Source organism: Centroberyx gerrardi, chromosome 5, assembly GCF_048128805.1.
Source record: "Centroberyx gerrardi isolate f3 chromosome 5, fCenGer3.hap1.cur.20231027, whole genome shotgun sequence".
Classification (NCBI taxonomy): Eukaryota; Metazoa; Chordata; class Actinopteri; order Beryciformes; family Berycidae; genus Centroberyx; species Centroberyx gerrardi.
The window spans coordinates 6,550,271-6,567,482 of NC_136001.1; the positions used below are offsets into that span (position 1 = coordinate 6,550,271).

The 17,212-nt window shown below is 42.1% G+C and overlaps 1 protein-coding gene across 1 annotated transcript in view; it reads right to left on the reverse strand.

Moving 5' to 3' along the window:
• Window positions 1-7,602: 7,602 nt before the first annotated feature.
• aldh1l1 (aldehyde dehydrogenase 1 family, member L1) overlaps window positions 7,603-17,212 on the reverse strand; it is a 30,074-nt gene continuing 20,464 nt past the window's right edge. Inside the window, exons 9-23 of the mRNA XM_071912269.2 lie at window positions 17,098-17,189; window positions 16,735-16,882; window positions 16,425-16,544; window positions 16,204-16,331; window positions 15,116-15,266; window positions 14,812-14,882; window positions 14,287-14,392; window positions 14,090-14,177; window positions 13,643-13,736; window positions 13,268-13,367; window positions 13,066-13,164; window positions 12,677-12,842; window positions 11,570-11,675; window positions 11,208-11,407; window positions 7,603-8,256 (exon numbers count right to left, since the gene is read on the reverse strand). Coding sequence (XP_071768370.1) covers window positions 8,201-8,256; window positions 11,208-11,407; window positions 11,570-11,675; window positions 12,677-12,842; window positions 13,066-13,164; window positions 13,268-13,367; window positions 13,643-13,736; window positions 14,090-14,177; window positions 14,287-14,392; window positions 14,812-14,882; window positions 15,116-15,266; window positions 16,204-16,331; window positions 16,425-16,544; window positions 16,735-16,882; window positions 17,098-17,189 — 1,725 coding nt within the window. The 3' untranslated portion in view covers window positions 7,603-8,200. The remainder of the gene's footprint in view (window positions 8,257-11,207; window positions 11,408-11,569; window positions 11,676-12,676; window positions 12,843-13,065; window positions 13,165-13,267; window positions 13,368-13,642; window positions 13,737-14,089; window positions 14,178-14,286; window positions 14,393-14,811; window positions 14,883-15,115; window positions 15,267-16,203; window positions 16,332-16,424; window positions 16,545-16,734; window positions 16,883-17,097; window positions 17,190-17,212) is intronic.

Genomic DNA, 17,212 nt, shown 5'->3' on the forward strand with positions numbered 1-17,212 from the left:
CGAGTTTGAGACCCATGCCCTAGACAAAGGATCTCCCATTTTAACGTGGAACATGACACAGCACTGAAACCTGTGATTACCTGAGATTAACATTCCCAGTTGCTATTCCAATTTTAGAGCGGACTGTGAGAGATACAGAAAGAAGTGAACCATACGTTGTGTTGGGGTAACTGCCTTCCTGCTGCTGGCACTGCTGGTCAACCAGGCCACCGCCGGGATGCCCAGGGGTAAGTACCATACAGCCACAACTGCACTGGGTAGAGAGCAGGAACCAAATCCAAAACCTGAGAAACTTGTTTCAGTTAAATCTCTGGCATTCACACTGTTTCTACAGATCACGCTGAGCGCATCTGTAAAACAAAATATCCACCCAGACCCTGCCGTGTCCTTGGTTATGGATGGTACAGGATGAACGCGAGTGGGAACCGCTGTATGAGATTATGCAGAAGTTCAAGAACCTTTGCCTCTGCAAAGGTAATACAAACACACACGCACATACAGATGCATCAGTATACAGACAAATGCAGCCTCAGCCATCCTGCAGACGTTGTTGCAGACATGATGAAATGCCAGTGAAGAATGATACATGTTCATATTGTGTTTTTTATTTCAGCAATCCTGTAAAGAGTTATGTAACGACACGTAAAGGATTATAGTGAAGTGTTATGTTTGCTGATAAGGTCCAGCAAAAAGCAACTACGTGTTTGGGTGGGGGGGGGGGCGAAAAACAGGTGAGCAGCGTGTTCTTCCTCGCAATCAAAAAACCTTGCTGGATGGTGAAATGGATGGATGGAACAAATACCCTGGTGCATGACAGCAAGCTGGTAACTGTTCATCACTGACCCCGAATTACCTGGTTTCTCTTCTCAGAAAAATGGCAAGTACGGCTGGACCGACAGAACTAAGTTTGACTTTGCCAGATGGCATTCTGGCCAGCCAAACAACTATAGGCAAAGAGAGGCGTGTATGGAGATGAACTGGGGAGGTAAGTGAAACGAAGGGAGGAGGAAGAAGGGTGATCAAAGAAAAAGAAAGGGATTAGTCAAAGAAAGGGATGAGGAAGGTAAAAACAATATGTGACTTTTTCGATATGAAGAAAACCCGTTATCTATAATTATTTAAAGGTAACTAGCCAATAACAGTTTATGGTACCAATAAACTAGACCACATACATGCAATGTTGTTATAATCTCTTTTGCTTCCACGGGTAGCCACATTTTTCAATTATCATGTTAACAATTCTTCTCGAACAAACTGATGAGATTGAAGTATTTTGTGCTACCACTCATTATGTCACTTTCTTATGCGGTGTTTTCCAGCGTGGGGACGTTGGAATGACTATAACTGCTCAGCAAAGAAGTTCTATGTGTGTGCCCAGACAGTGTGATCGCCAATTGATGTTTTCCACTCAGTTTTTGAATTTAACATCAAGACCTGATACATTGTGATTCAGTTGGGCTAGCAGTGTTCTGCATGTTAAACACTGCAAACACAAGCTTTATGAACTTTGCAATAAACACAGTAAGCATTCCCATTCAGTAAACACGTGCTTGGTTACTTACCGTGTCTATTTGTGTATTTTCTAATATGATGTAAAGGTGTTCCCATCATACATGTAAAGGGAAAAGAAAACAACTAATTTATTACCAAGAGAAGGTAGCAGCTTGGGCATGACATTCAGCAGGTCATGCTTGATTATGTGTTCAACTGGAATCGCCAGTCCTTGCAAAAAGACTTCATCAATTAGTTAACATACCCACCCTCATCTTTAAACTTTCAATATTGTCTAACTCAATGAAGGACAAGCAAATTTTGCACTATTTTCTTTTCACTTGCCTTTAGCTGTGTGCCAAATGTCCTACCAAGTCCTCTTTGTTTGGTATTTCCTTCCCCTTAAACTAAAATCAATATAGATATACTACAGTGTGCAATGTGACATGAAGATTAACAATGTTACCAATGGATGAGCAGTGAATGCATCAGTTTATCAGTTTCTTAAATGGTTTCGCCCACCAGGGAAGTTTAGTCTATTTAACAGGGACCACATACAATAAAAACCATAGGCAGCTATCATCCCCAGTCCCTGAGCAGGTGAACAATATACATACACATCAAGTCTTCAAAAATAGGATGAAATATACATAAACTACAACAAACATTATATGAAATTACAAGGCAGTGTATATAAAACCACATCATTTGAAATGGTTACACTGATTGGTTTGTTTTTAACCAGATTTATTAGCATTGATTAGCATCACTAAGAAAGAGTGTAGTGTAGTTTTTGGCAGTGGGAACAATAGTCATGTGTTTCCAGATGTTTGGCAATCTCCAGATGAAGGTGGGAGATGCTACAGACATCTTTCTCTCATCTTTCTCTCACTTTTGGCAAAGATAATTTATTTTTCTGAAATTGTATAGCTGATAGGAGCGGTGGGGGAATATGGAAAGAATGAGGGTGAAAAGAGGGAGAGGGATGCAGTCAAAACAAGACAAAGAAAAAGAAACAACATTATTTAACCGTGGCACTCTTTGCACTGCAGTTTAGCTACCTTTTGCATGGCAATTGCCTAATAATTCGCTTAATTTCTTTCACCATTATTTGCTGAACATCCTCTTATTATATACAGTATATGTCCTACATATATATACAGGATACGCCCCATAATGCCACACTTTCCCTTAATTCAGAACAAAAGTTTTCAATAAAGCCTCATTTGCCACAGAATGATTTAATTGATTGTTGTTTCCCATCTCTACCTCAGTGATCTATCTATATAGACCCAGATAAGAAGAGAAAATAAGCAATATACCCTTCTCAAAATAAGACAACAAATAGCAGGGCTTTTATTTTGAAATACATAAACAGGAAGTCGGTAGCATCTGTCTACAGCTACCTTTATAATAATAAAATAAAAAGATTTTATTTTCTTCACTACAGATTAAATACATTATTTGTTTTCACTTCTGTACTTTGTATTGCTTATAACAAAGTTGAAAAACATGTTTCGGCAATAATTTTATTTTGAAGGTTATGATCGGAAGTGGTCTTTGATATTCGGGCCTGTGTTACCGGCTTGACAGATACCTTCAGCTAGGTTGGGGGTCCGTTGTCTAGTCCTCAAAATGTCTACATTACAACAGCTAAAAGTGTTTGTTAACGAGCGACTGACGGCGGCAGCAAAGGAAATCCTAGGTGCTGTTGAAAGAACAATAATAGAGTATCAAAATGAAATGTATCTTACAAAGCAGGACGTCAAACAAAGCAGGCTGCTACTTGACGTTTTTAACCGTGAGGAGATGGAGGTGCTCAGAACAGGTTTGTGGACAACACAAACACAGTAGCCTACATAACTTATGTACTGTGTGTTGGTAAGATTTAGCCTGTCAAGTCTAGTCACATCCCAGGTTTCTGTTATCAACGTAAGTTATGTAACAGGATATCATGCCGTTCTGAACGGCAATGCACGCCAAACTTTATTCAAAAATCTGGCAGTTTAATGTTGCCTTGTTTATCTGTAAACATAACGTTACAGTAGCCTACATAACGTTTAATGTTACCTAGTAGAACGTGACTTGAAACCTTTTACCAAGTGATAGTATCCACTGGTAGCCAAGTTAAATGCAGGAAAACTTTGTTTTAATAAAAATGTTTTGCTACCGCCTACCATGGTGTATTTTGGTGGGAGAGGATCTTGGGGACTGAAATAACAGGTGATCCAGTTATAAAAGTAAACATTTTATTGAAATAAGCGCTGTTTGTGTATTGGATGTATGCCGAATTGAAGAGTGTTCTCTATTTAGTCATAAAATTCTTGTGTTTTGCTCTACCAAATGTGTGTGTTTGTCCATAAACAAATCTGAATTAAATTGTAAGATTTTTGAATGGAGCTCAACGTGGCAATCTCTCCATACAAGTGAATGGAACTGGAGAGTGGAGTGTCTTGAAGTTATCGTTTCTGTTTTTATAATGTTGTCCTTCTCCTGCATCTCATTCTGACCCGAGTAGGTTGACTAGATTTAGTTGCTGGTTCTAATAACCTAGCATCAGTTTTTCACTCTCCCAACAGCTTGGTTATGAATTGTAAAACAGGCCTTAGGGTGTCCTCATGACCCACTTTGAAAATGTTAAAAAGGCTGATCTCAGTGATGTATTATTACCTCCTGCAGTCACAATTCTTAAAGGGACAGGTGTAGTAGGGGAACCGGGGGAAGGATGAACAGCTAGGCTTGTTTCAGTGGGCAGGAATCAGTTATTAGTTGCTTTTTACCCTCTACATTAGTAACACTGTTGAAATGTGGTTGAGAACTGAAATGATTAAAGCTCTCTCCAGGTACTGATTGTCAATTATAGCTCTTTTAATGGGATTGGAATAAGAGATGTGATTTGAAACATTTAGCCCAAGATTTGACACTGGTGGCCTCATTTTCACTCAACAGACAGACTATAACATGGAAGTGAAGACTAGAAGTCGTACTGCTTGTGCCAATAGCTGTCCAAGAGAATATCTGCTGTACATTGAGACAGAAATGCTCACAAGTCACCTAATGTAAGTCCAAGTCAAGTCTCAAGTCTTTGAGCTCAAGTCCAAGTCAAGTCTTTCGCAGTAAGTGTCTGAGGGACAAGTTTGAGTCAAGTCTCGGGACAGTCTGCTTAAACCATAATTTCTAATAAATTTACAACCAGCTCATTATGTCTTACTTAGCTATTAGTATAGTAGGCAGTGGTTAAAGTGATAATGTATAATAACCAAAATGAAGGTAAAGAAAGGAAGTGTCCACACAATTAAAGTTAATTAAAGTTTTGGAGTCTTCGCAACCAAATGCTATTACAAATGGTACTGCATACCATGCGGCTGTATTCTATATTTATATTTCTTTAACACGTTCTCTTCATTGTATCCCTAGTCTCCCAGGAAGTCACCTTGTCTCAGGTGGAGGCCCCTACTAAGCAAAGGCACGGTGAAGAGTCTAACCCAGTCATGAACCAGGACACACCAAGCCCACCGCTTCAGGAGCCTCAGGAACGTTGGTCCAGCCAAGAAGAAGGGAAACTGCAGGACTTGGTGGAGGGTGACGCCGTAGCTTCCATCTATAATCCTTGTTCAAATTATGATCGGAGCTGTCAAACCCGAACTGTGAGAGACAGAGAGGGAGATCTTCTTCCCAGTTCTCCAGCAGAGTGGATGAAAACAGAAGAGGAAGGACGAGGCTACGGAACACCAGAAGCAACCGGTGCCTGGCAGCCCCTCTCTTCCGACTGCGGCGATGAAAACGAGGATAGCGTTGACGCCGAATGGGCGGAGAGCAGAGCTCACTCGGGTTTCAAGATGCTGAAATCAAAGAAGAGGACAAAGCAAAGGCAAAAAAGGACCGGCGTCGGTGCTAAGAGAAGGGAATATGTGCAGTTGCTCAGTCTGAAATCCCTCTGGCCAAGTCATGGACCTTTTTGCTGCAAGGTGTGTGGAGAATCTTTCCGTCGCAGGAGTTACTTGATGAAGCACGTTCAATCACATGCAGACAATACGGCCGTTCTCTGTCCTCAAAACCAAGCAGCGCTCACAGAAAATGGGATCCAACGCTTGAAAACACACGAGGAGGACAACCTGTGTGATGTCTGTGGCAAAACATTCACCCATAAGCCCCATTTGAAAAGGCACATGCTGGTTCACACAGGCCAGAAACCACACTGCTGCAAAGAATGTGGCAAAAGATTCACCCGGAGTGAAAGTTTGAGAATACACATGAGGATTCACATGGTGGAGAAACCATATACTTGTGATGCTTGTGGGAAACGGTTTAGCCAGAAGGGCAATATGACTTGTCACATGAGAATGCACACGGGGGAGAAACCCCATCGCTGTGGCATCTGCTGCAGAGCGTTTGCACACAAGAAGGACATGAGCAGGCACATGAAAGTCCACACAGGAAAGAGGTAATGCTCAGTGGAAGTATGAAGGGGCGAGAGCTTCTTTCTAGAGCCGCCATTTTGCACCGACGTTCAACAATCATACAGGGAGAAATCCATCGTAGAAGAGGAGAGAGACCGATTTCTCCACCCACAGGAGCAGGAGATAGACCAGAATGCAATGCAGCCACAAGACGTGTTTTGAGTAAGGGGTGAAATGCCGCAACCACTTGTGAGATTATGAGAAACCATAATATGATAGCTGGGATATGCTGATATTAGCTGAGATGGTGAGAGACGTAAACACTTTATCCTTTTTCATGTTGGATTTTACTGCCTGTTTCCATGGTGATGACATACTGACATACTGACAATTGACCGACATTAACACTGACATCAATTTCCCTGTTTGCTCCAAAAGGCATTTGGGAAGTAATGTCTCTTGGTTAAAGGTGCTGCTAGGTGAAGCATTTTAACATCAATAAATCATCACCACACTAAGTTTGAGACAGTATAATTACCGTAATCAAACAAGAGTAAAGCAAAAGGAGAAAAAAACAACTCAGACCAAAGGCTAGGACAAGAAGCAACATCCTCTGTGACAGGAAGCAACGGGGTTCATGGGAAATGTGGTCTTATTTTGAGAAACAGTAGCACTAACAATACCACTGGTGTGAGATAGAGGCTACCAGTCGTCTCCACCATGGTCTCATTGTTTACGGTAATTATATCAAGGTATCACAGTTAATTTGACTGATATATTGATGTTTAAACGTGACACATGAAGCATGTGTAAGATGAGGGTGAATATGAAATGCCACATGACATGTATGTGTACAGTGTGTCACTTTTCAAAGTGTAATGGTCTTTTGTAAAGCTGTGTATATATAAAATACATAGCTATTGAACAACAACATGTTTTTGTAATTGAGTTTGTCTTACTGATATTTGATCAATATGTTTCTCACTTAGCTTCATTTTTGCCCATTCAACTAAGAAATGATAAATTGTCTCAATTGATTTCATCTGTTTCCCCACTAATTTTGGTCAGAATATATTTGTCATAGGCGAGGCACATCTCTTTGGCTCAGTTCAATATGTAAGTACAGTATAGCACAACCATAGAAATATGTAGTACATTTATAAACCACAAACATTTAAGTGTGCATTTGCATTACTTATTTGAAGAGGCAAGAATAAGGAATATGCTTCATTGTGTCTAATAAATTGATTCAAGCGGAAGAAATGTAGTTTACATACATAGTTTTTATAAACAAATCTGCATCCAATGCTATTCTGCAGTCCGTGACAAGTCTGTCAGTGTAAAACATTTTGTTGTAGGATGACCAGTATCATTAACTAAAGCATAAATGCCTCAACTCTGTCACATACAGTAGATGTAATTCCAGATCTGTAGCAGTTGTTGGATGCAATACTTGGAAATGCCAACTTTTCACCTAAAATGTAGTTTTTGATATTCACAGCAAAAAGCTTTTTTGTGGGAGACTGAGACTGAATGTTCACCAATACAGAAATCATATAGGGATGACTTATATTGATGGCAAGTAGTAAGAAACATAGTGTAAAGTTTTTGTTTTTGGATGTGGCAGGAACCATGGCTTCAGCTGGTAAACGTGTGAATTTTATTCACTCAAAGTCAAAAACAATGAGTTTGACACCCATTTATTGACAGGTTTTTCAATTTTTATTTTTTTGACATTTCCAAATATGTGTTGGGGAACAAAAAATGGGGAAAAAAAATCTATTATAAATGTTACATTTTCATAAGATTGCTGACCTAATGTTAGCCATATTAGATAATTAATACAATTTGTTAAATGTCCCTGTCTTGTAACACATCGATTACAAACAGTGTTAGAAGTCAGTCTCTGGCTATCTAGAAACATCATCCATGTGCATAGTTCAGGACAATACTTACACTAATTACATTGTGGCTCAAAAGTGTAAGATTGATAGGATTGCACATACAAACTTAATTTGTTAATGTGATTTACAAGCATGTCAAGGCACATATTACTCTCAGTAGTCACAAGTAGGGAGAGGGGAACAATTCTACTGAGGTGGGGAACATCTCTACTGACATGAAAAGTGCAAAAATGTATAAAATTTGAGAATACAAGCTCTTTGTTGAGATGTTATCACCATCCATATGAACCTGCACATCCCTCTCCATGCCTTGACTTCCGTACATAATACACGTCACCGCATTCGCCTTCAGGTTATCTGATGTTGTGCTCGATGGCTCTCTGCTTTATTCTCCAGGTATCCGACTTAGTACTCGATGGTTACTGCCTTCGTCTTCAGGTATTCGTTGAGTGCCTCTTGTCCTGTTGGAGGGAGTGACAGAGATCGACTGTAAGTACAGATATCAAACACCACCTGTACGTTATAGCTTGTTATCGTCAAATGACGCCACCAGAAGGCATCTTACCAACTTCACTTTTAATCTCCACACAAGGAACCACAGGGATTTGAGATTTAAACAGATGGGGAAAATGTTCATAAACACAAACAAAGCTGAAAAAACACCAGTCTCTAATGGGAGTCAACTGACTGAAATCTGCTGTGCGGTGTGTGCAGTGTGCACAGAGCCCTGAATGAACCAAGGTCTACAAATGTTTAACAGAAAAACTGATTGCAGAGTCTGATCTGAAGGTTTCAGACAAATTTAAGACCTTGGCTGCGGTCGAATAGTCAAAAAAATACGTCCTAACTCCTATTCCTAACCACTTTTCCTTGACCTCGTTGGAAAACGTCATGAGGTCAAGGAAAGATGTGAAGGAGAATTCATAAGGACTTAGGAAAAGACAACCGCGGTGCTAAGAGAATCCGACTGCATTTACACTAGGCTGCGTAATTATGCAACGGCGGATGTTAATGACGTGGGTCTGCCGCGGTGAAACTACAATGTTCCGGAGATGGACTACTAAAAGCGCATCTTAGATACTTCGCCCCGTGCGTTCTTACTGTGTTGTTTCATGCAGGCTATATAAACGTGGACAACCCAGTGAAAAATATTGCTTCATCACCAAGGTTGGAATTCAAATAAAAAAGGAATATAGGCTACCAGTCACAAAAGTGAAACGAAATGCTCACATTGAGAATGGTTGCTCACGCTCACCCTCCTGTCCGCTCATATTTATCGACATGAATCCCAATTAGTATGATTGTATGAAAATTATTGTTAAATTCATGCAAGATAGGCATAACTTGTTAGGCCTACAAATCTACTACTGTACATATCATCATTCTTAAGTTTCAAACATGTTGAATTAAAAACATCATCTGGCTAAAAACGTCTCATATCCCTTCTTTTTGAAAGACAGACTTCTGTGTTATGGTTAATATGCTGATTATGATCTGATTATAAGCCTATGCATATAATAGCTTAAGAACCACCACACAACTCAGTAAACACCTTGAAATGTTGACTTGATTGTGCTTTGAAGTTGTTATGGCTGATTCAGGCCTTTATTAAGGCAAGGGTTTCAGCATCTGTGACTGAAGTAACATTAATTAGTGATATTCCTAAAGGCTGGCAATACAACAACGCTCAGAATGAAGAAATAACTAATGCAAACTGAGCATAGGTTACGCTACAACGTTAACTTCACTTTGATCATTTTACAACAGCAGCGTAACGTTCATAGTTCGCCTCTATGGGTTTAACATATTGTTGACAGTTCAAAACATATAAGCATATTAGCAAGTTATGGCATAAGATGGAACATGCTTAATAAGCAACGGTAACTTGCTTGATGATCTGCGTCCCTTGTCGGTCATGATCGTTTGTTTTCGTGAACGGCCGAATGGTGCGTCGTTGCTGCCGCAAAGAATTGTGGGACGGCATTATCTCCTTTCCTTTCGTAAAGGATGGTCCAGTGTATCCTATGCTAAAGGAGATAAGTAAGGAAGCACTGAAGCACCTTTCCTTAGCATGTAGAGAATTCGAACAGCTCTTATCATGGCTGCCACTTAGGTACTTCCGGGTCATTTCACTCAGTTAGGAACCTTCCTAAACAAAAAAGACTATTCGACCGCAGCCCTAGTATTGGTACCTTGAACTGGATTCAAGACCATAGTTAATGAACAGGGATGCAAACACATGTATGGTGAAAAAAGAGAGAGCTACCCAAAGTCGGAAAAAAAAATGCGACAGCGTAATATATAACCATGTGACGAAGGCCTGTGCTATATGCTTAAATAAATAGGAAATTCTATTTAATATACTCACATCAATAAGAGACAGACAGATGTTAAGTAGTAAATTAAGTTTTTTATTTTCAGAATTAGAAAAGTAACAACTGCAGTGTAGTTAACTAAATGTAGTTCAATTATATCACAGACAAACTTCCTAGTGTTTGCTGCTTTTTTTTTTTTGTTGCTTTTTTTTACTAAAAGAATACATTTTATTTCAGCACTGTAAGTCATTTCCCAACCAGTACAAACATGACGGCCATCTTTGTCTCTTTCTGAGCCATTACTCCCCTCCCTGTGAGATCAGATCACCAACAGCCAGACGAATTAAAAAGAAAAAAAAAAGCTGCTTTCTTTTTCTTGTCTTTCCACAGTCAGGTGCTTCCATTATGCTAACGATGATGGGAAATTAATTAAGAAGAGACCTGAGCGTGGAGCTGGCCTGACAGCGGAGATTGGCCTGACAGTGGAACCTCCTTGGGTCTGCAGCCAGACCCCCATTAATATAGAACCTCCTTGGACCCCCCTCGCTGTGTCAGCCATGGTCCAGCAACAACCACGTAACCAGTGACGTAATGTGAGGTCCTCGCAACAGGTCCTGACAGTTGAGTAGAATTTTTTGCTCAATGCAGTTCACTCATATGAGCGTGACAGAAATACACTGTAGGAATCGTTAAGGAGATTCGTCCGTCAGCTCCCCCCCCTCCCCCCCCCCCCCCCAAAAAAAATAAAACCTCTTTGGATCTGGACGATTCACACAAGTCACCCAAATTGACGTGAAAAAAGCGACATTAGCCGAAAAGCGAGTTGTTTGCATCCCTGAATGAAAGAAAAGAGCGCCACCTAGAAACTCCAAGGCAGACGACGTCTCAGTACTGGACACACTGTTTGATTGACAGGCGATCTCTGGGAAGTGCAGTGCAGAAACACCACAGCAATGAGCGCTGAGCACCAAAGATGAAGACTAAATAAAAAACAATTTCTCGAATTACCACTTAAGTCCTTCAGATTAGATCATTTTAGACTTTTCAGACTTTTTAAGGACCCATGGATACCCTGTAATTGCAATAGTTTTGCTCACCCAGGTCTTTGCCGAAGCCAGACTGCTTGAAGCCTCCGAAAGGTGCGGCCACGTCGGTCTTGTTGTAGGTGTTGACGAAGACCGTGCCGGCGTTGAGCCTTTCGCTGACGTACAGCGCTTTGCCGATGTCCCGCGTGAAGACGCCCGACGCCAGGCCGTACTCCGTGGCGTTGGCCCTTCTCAGGACGTCGTCCACCTCGCTGAGGCGGAGGAGAGAGCGGAGGGTGAAAGGAAAGGAAGAGGAGAAAGGAGAATGAAAGGATGTCGTCTGATTGTAAATGAGGCTACTGTAAGGACCCAGGGAAGAAAAAAGATGAATCGCAAATCAATTTAAGGCTTGAATTAGCCGGTCGACTACTCACCCGCTCTTGAACTTGGAGATGATCATGACGGGGCCGAATGACTCCTCTATGGCGATGTACATGTGGTCTTGTACATCGGTGAACAGCGTGGGCTCAAAGAAGAAACCTGGAAACAATCGCTAAATAAGTAACACAACAAGGCAGCACATAATAGGCCTACATGAGAAACCAATATTCGACCAATATGGGTTTTTGAAGGCCGATACTGATATTTTGGGTTGAAGCTGCAGATAGCCAATATTTTGTGCTGATATTCAATATCTTAAAATTTGACTATTTTCATGCTAAAACATTCTAAAACATTGCAAGTATTCAGTGTTTCCCCCAGAATTGTATTCTTGTCAGGGTGGAAAAGCCTCTGAAACAGCATTTAGACCATCATGGGACACTAAAACTCTCCACTGAAACCCAGGATAATAAATAATCATTATCATCATCTTCATGTATACTTGTGTGGAATTAGGGCTGGGCGATATGGTTGAAATCAATATCATGATAATCATAAGGATTTTTCTCGATATCAGTATATATCACGATATGGTTCATGTATGCAAAATCACGTTAAATAATCAAATGATGTTCATCTCATTGAACCGAATGGTAATGTTAGGTGTGGTGTCAAACAAAACTGAAATTTTCAAATAATATTCCTACCATACCTCATTTTATCAGAGTTTTCAAGTAAAATTTGCTTGTCATCATCAATTTAGACAGCAGAAATGTGTGTCACGATATTAAAATATCTTCATATCATCACGATATGATTCCACTGAAAGACGATAAACGATAATATTGAATTATCGCCCAGGCCTATGTGGAATCCAGTCAAAATGTCACATTAGCATCAGTTCAGGTTAAGGTCAGCCAGACAGCCAGTGTAGTATTGATCAATTGCACAGTAAATATGTAATCAATTAAACTTCATCATATCCATCATATCAGAGGTGGACCGCACTGACTGGACAAGATCTGGCTTTCAGTCTGTTAGCCTAACTGTAGACTCGCTAGATTCTAGTCCCTGTTCCTTCATTAGAAGAGTATAAATGTAGTCATTCAGTGTGCCTCAAAGAGTCTAATGGAGCTCATATGAAGTTAACATTGCCTTACCTGGACGCTTTACCTGCTTGCCACCACAAACCAGGGTGGCGCCCTCCTTGACGCCGGTCTGACAATACTCCACCAGTTTGTCCAGATGGGCTTTGTGGTTCTGAGGGCCATGATCCGTGGAGCGGTCCAGTGGATCGCCGATCCTCATCTTCTTAATCTCCTCAACCTGAGAGAAAAGACAGAGAAACGGTGACAAGGTGGAAAACAGCAGAGTAACACAAACCCCCGTTTTTGTTTTTTTCCTGGATCCTTTTTATATAGATGTGACTGATACTAAATTTAAAATAGCACAAACTGAATGTGCGCCTGTTGTACTGGCTGGGGGGTAGAACAGGGACACTTTCAGCTGCAGTGTGAGCGTAGCCTCAGAGATACAAAGAGACACACACCACTCTCTTCACAAACTGGTCATGAATGGTCTCTTCCACAAATAGTCTGCCGGCCGCAATGCAGTTCTCTCCCTTGTTGAAGAACACTGAGCTCATGCCCTGCAACACACACACACACACAATTGCAATCATTTATAGCACTGTAACACCTTAAATGTGTGAAAACGGACAAAAAACGAATTGTTTTCTTGAATGAACTTACCATGCGTACTGCCTTGTCCATGTCACAGTCGCTGAAGATGATGAGGGGGGATTTTCCGCCGAGCTCCAGAGAAACCTTCTTCACATTACTGACCGCACAGCTTTGGATGGAGGATAACACAGACACGCAGACCAACACACACACATTAGAACGAGAGACATGTAGATATAGGGCAGATTCACAGTACATGTAGACAGTTATATGCAGTGATGTCCAGTCCTGTTCATTCCAACCAAACACTGCAGCAGATCAGTTCCTACTCTCTGGATGAAGGTGTGTTCGGCAGTGAAATGAGCTGCTGTAGTGCTTAGTTGGAATGAAAACCTGCAGACTGGACACCACATGGGTCAGATGTGAATGCACCTGACCTCTCACCTCTTCATGATGTGCTTGCCGATCTCGGTTGAGCCGGTGAAGCCCAGCTTACGGACGTCCGGGTGGTCAGACAGACGCTGGCCCACCAGAGCGCCTGGAAGAGAATTATCGGTTCCATGACAATGCCAATGACTTGATTAGTCAGAATCAGTATGAAGAAGGACTAAAAGGTACAATAAGTGAGATTTGACTGTCCCATAGCACAAAATGAGCATAATAATGTTCCCAGATGTTTGGAACAAAAATGTCCCGCCCATTGGAAAAAATGTCAAGACTTGTCGATGTTGTTGCAATTCTTATGATCGGCCATAGAGGGCGATAAAAGTCATAAATTACTTAAGAAATAATTGCCAGATAAAACTTACACCAGCCTACTCACACTAGGAAGTATGGTTTGTAAGTACTTATCATTTGCCATTGTCATACCAGGCCAAAATGTGTGTGTACCTGATCCGGGGAGAATATTGATCACGCCCTTGGGGATTCCTGCCCTGGCCGCTAACTCGGCAAACTTCACAGCCGTCAGTGGCGTCACCTGGAGAAACACATTTGAAAAAAACGGGACTCGTCTTTCATTAAGTCTCACAAAGTCTCCGCCTAGATTTCCTTGATGTCCGGTGAGAGCGGAGCGAGGAGGAGCTGACCTGCGCGGGTTTGAGGACCACCGTGTTTCCCGCTGCCAGGCAGGCGGCCGTCTTCCAGGCCAGCATCATCAGAGGGTAGTTCCAGGGAATCACAATGGCACACACACTGAGAGGAAGGAGAGGACGTCGGTCATTCACTAAACTTATGACACAGCCGTCTGCCTTGTCAAAAACGTCAGAGAGACTTTGACGGTTCAAAGCGACGATTTCAAAGTGTTCACACGTTCAAATTCATTTGAAGTCGTCAAGACATCGTGACTGAAGTGTACTGTAGACTTTGGTCGCTCCTCATCAGCTTTTTCACACTTGACACACATGAACTTAGCGGTGATACGTTTGAGTTCATGTTTTACGGCAAACCAAACATTGCAATATCAACCACAAACAAAAAAATCCAGCTAGTTGTGTCCTGCCATGGCATTTTAAGAGCTGTGGTCACAAAATGTATGAAAGACAAAACACAAAAAGTTATTGAAAGGCTCAAAAATTAATCAAATAAGAAAAAAAAATCCCTCCATCCCTCACCCTATTGGCTCCTTCTTGGTGAAGGTGAGGTTACGATTGGGCCTGGCCTGATTAATGGGGATGGTGCAGCCCTGTGAAAGGAGAACATTGTATTATTTATATGTATTTATTTATATTCTATTGCTTCTTTACTGTACTTTGTGGCCTACTTTCCCCATGGGGATCATTAAAGTTTGTCTTATGAGTGACACCACCAGACCATGAAAATTAAAATGGTGAAATTTTGACTCCTACTGTATCTTCTCCAGGCCATCTCGGTGATCCATACATGACTTGAACCTTGGCTGAAACGGGGCTTTCTTACTTGGATCTTGTCGCACCAGCCAGCGAAGTAGCGGAAGGTCTGGATGGACATGCCCACGTGGGTCTTGAGGGCCAGAGTGTAAACGGCCCCGGAGTCGATAGATTCGATGGTGGCCAGCTCCTCCTGGTGCTCCTCCATCAGGTCAGCCAGCCTGGGGGGTGGGGGTGAGGCAGGGGGTCACTTACGTCATTAAACATGCTTGTTAATGGGGCAACAAGTACGATTTTTACTGCAAACATAGCACCAAATCACCATAATATATCTGCAGGGGGGTTGATAGGATTGCTGGTCAATACCAATGACTCAATGATTACTTCACCAGGTGCAAAGATTTGTCTTTCAAATACTCACTAGCAGGAGGAAAATACATGTATACTGTAGTCAAAGAGGAAGAGAGAAAAAAGTGACAGTGACTCTTTCATGCTGCTATATGTAGTTTGAACCTTTGAAATGTGAAAAAACACCTGATGATACTGCGCTGGTTAGTGAATACTGTATATAAATGTGTTCTGTGTAAAAGCAGAGCTGGATTCCTGCAATACTGTTTGAAACTAGAAAATAACTGTCTGTGGTGCTACTATCCCCCTTATTTAAAGCGCAAAGAATCCTACAGTTACCATTAAAGCTGCACTGTGCTTAAAGCTGCAATAAGGGATATTTTGTAACCACTAGAGGGCGACAGGAACCGCAACACATTTGTAAATAAAGCACAGCAAAGCCACTGCACTACGGAGGCCTACTAAGGACATACCGTGCATAAAGGCTAATAGAACTTTTTTCAGGGACGGGAGGGGGAGAGAGCTGCAATTAAACAGCGAGGGAGGAGACAAGCTAGTTTTAAATAAATGAAAAGCTACAGAATGGAGTGGGAGGAGCTTCGTTCCGGAGCAGAATTTGACAACAAGCTTTAGAAAAGAGGTGAAAACAGCAACACAGCTGCTGCTGTGTGGATATTGGTTTATATCATTATGTCTCAATGAAATCTCCACATAGCACACGTTAGTTTCAGGATTGGTTATAAGGTTTGATATGGCTTATTGCAGGTTTAATGCTGCGCTGTGTGGTTTAGCAAGAGAAAGTGGACTGACTTGTAGATGAGTCTGCCTCTGTCTCTTGGGTTCATTTTGCCCCACTCTCCCTCCTCAAACGCCTCCTTAGCGGCCGCCACGGCCTTGTCCACGTCGCTTATCTGGGCCAGAGACACGTCGCAGATGGCCTGGAGGAGAGAAAAACACAAGTTGTGAAAATACAAGGCCAACACAGACCACAGGGCCCTGACTCTCTCTTTCTCTCTCTCTCCTGCCCGTACCGTTCCGTCGGTGGGGTTGATGGTCTTGTAGGTCTTTCCTCCCTCGGCGTCGACAAACTCTCCATTGATGAACAGCTGGTGGGGCATCTTAATGGTCATGTTGTTGATGTTCTTCTCCGCCTGAGATAAGATTTCCACAGTATATAAAACACAGGAGGCGCAGAGGGCAGACACAAAGGAATGGTGTTACCGCGATTTAAAAGACACCAGGACACCAGATCTGACGGAACTATCCCTCGTTCTAACTCAGTTATGACGTTTACATGCATCGACCCCGAACCCAAGGAGCTCGAGTAACCGGGCGACGTACATAGTCGACGACCAGCTCTTCCTCGTCGTCCTCCCCACGGAGCTTCCTGACACACATCTGGATGAAGTCCTGGAAGGTGGTGTTCATGTAGACGTCCTCGTTCTGCAGCTGGCAGCCGCTGGCCCGCAGCTTCACCTCCTCCACCAGCCTGAAGACAGGGAGAGAAGGATGGAGAGAGGGGGGAGGAGGGGAAGGTGTTGGGAGTAGGGAGGTAGGTATCAGGGAGAAAGGAGAGGAGGATAGAGAGAGTGGAGGGGATGATTGTTAAAGGTGCTTTGTGTACTTCCGTATATTATTGTCAATACTTTTGGATACTGTGATACTTTGGAGGGACATGACCATTTTCTGACTATTTGTCATTACCTGACCACATCCATGGAAGCGGCACCAGACTTGAAGAAATCGGTGGAGTCCTCGATCTGAGCCACATTAGTCAGAATGCTCTGCCACACCGCCTGTGAGGAGACACACCGTGCAA